General features: G+C 50.8%; 1 protein-coding gene across 1 annotated transcript in view; it reads right to left on the minus strand.

Annotated features, from left to right (window-relative positions):
* nog2 (noggin 2) overlaps positions 1-827 on the minus strand; it is an 888-nt gene extending 61 nt beyond the window's left edge. Inside the window, exons 1-2 of the mRNA XM_030770198.1 lie at positions 746-827; positions 1-538 (exon numbers count right to left, since the gene is read on the minus strand). The exon at positions 1-538 is cut by the window's left edge and continues 61 nt beyond it. Coding sequence (XP_030626058.1) covers positions 1-538; positions 746-827 — 620 coding nt within the window. The remainder of the gene's footprint in view (positions 539-745) is intronic.
* Positions 828-1,189: the final 362 nt, after the last annotated feature.

Here is a 1,189-nt window from a genome sequence, read left to right on the forward strand (position 1 = left end):
TTCTGCCGCAGGAAGCCCTGGCAGTACCAACGGAGAAAGGTCTTGGTAACGGATTTCACCGGCTTGCAGAACATGCCCTCAGGGAAAGAGCAGGAGCGCTCGTTGAAGCAGTTTCCCTCTTTGATGTAGCGTGGCCAGAAACGCGCGCCCAGGTCCTTCCAGGTGTAGAGCACGGGACAGTACGTGTATGTCCATAACAACTGAAGGAACTTCCGCCGCGCCTTCTTGCCCACTTTCAATCGCTTCCCATACGGAGTCTCCGTTAAGTCCAGCTTCTTGATGTCATTGGGCATAGGGCCCGGCACTCGCGCCAGCTGAGCGTCTTGTTGCGCCTGCGCAGTGCTGGAGGAATTAAACTGCGGTGGCATGCCGATAGACATGAAATTGGGGTCGAAGTTGCTGCCGAGTTTTTTTCTCAGTGTCCTTTCTGAGAGATCTTGCTCTCGTGGGTCGTACTCCGGGTCGGGATCTTCTTTCAGGTCCGGCACTGGTAGATGTTCGCTAGGAGAGGGTCGCAAGCGCAGGTGGTGCTGAGCCACTGCTGAGTCTACGCACATCAACAGCAATGTGGACAACAGCGCACAGAGGAATAGCGCGTGGAAGGAGATGCTACCCATGGTGAGTCCGGATTTGAGAGGTTTTGAGAGGAGGGTTGGGGTAGCGGACAGGAGTGATTTTTCGGCGGCGGAGGAAGTTAACTCTGTCAGTTCCTTTCAATGCTACTGTACACTCAGAAACGAGCCACCCGGCCGCAGCAGAAATAGTCCAAGCGACAGCACGAGCAAGACGATACTTTTAATAGACCGCGTGGGGGGTTTGAATGACATGGAATGCCGGGGACAGAGGGAGAGAGTGAGAGAGAGAGAGAGAGAGAGAGCGAGAGAGAGAGAGAGAGGAGAAAGAAGAGGGATCCCTGGGACCTTCCTCACGCTTCTGTAACTTAGACAGGCCCTCCAATAATGATGCAATCCAGTGACGCAAAAAACAACAGCAACAAAAAAGGGAAACACACAAAAAGTTTTTTTCTTCCTTATGAAAAATAATTAACGCCAAATTGCTGCCAAACTGGTATCAGAATGGACAGATGTGGATAGACGTTGAAGACTACTGTCCACGCTTTATCTTTTTTTTTTTCTACCAGTTTCCTCCGCTTTTCTTTCTCTTTTTTCTCTTTTTTTCCTTTTTGCAT

Source organism: Chanos chanos, chromosome 3 (assembly GCF_902362185.1).
Source record: "Chanos chanos chromosome 3, fChaCha1.1, whole genome shotgun sequence".
NCBI lineage: Eukaryota > Metazoa > Chordata > Actinopteri > Gonorynchiformes > Chanidae > Chanos > Chanos chanos.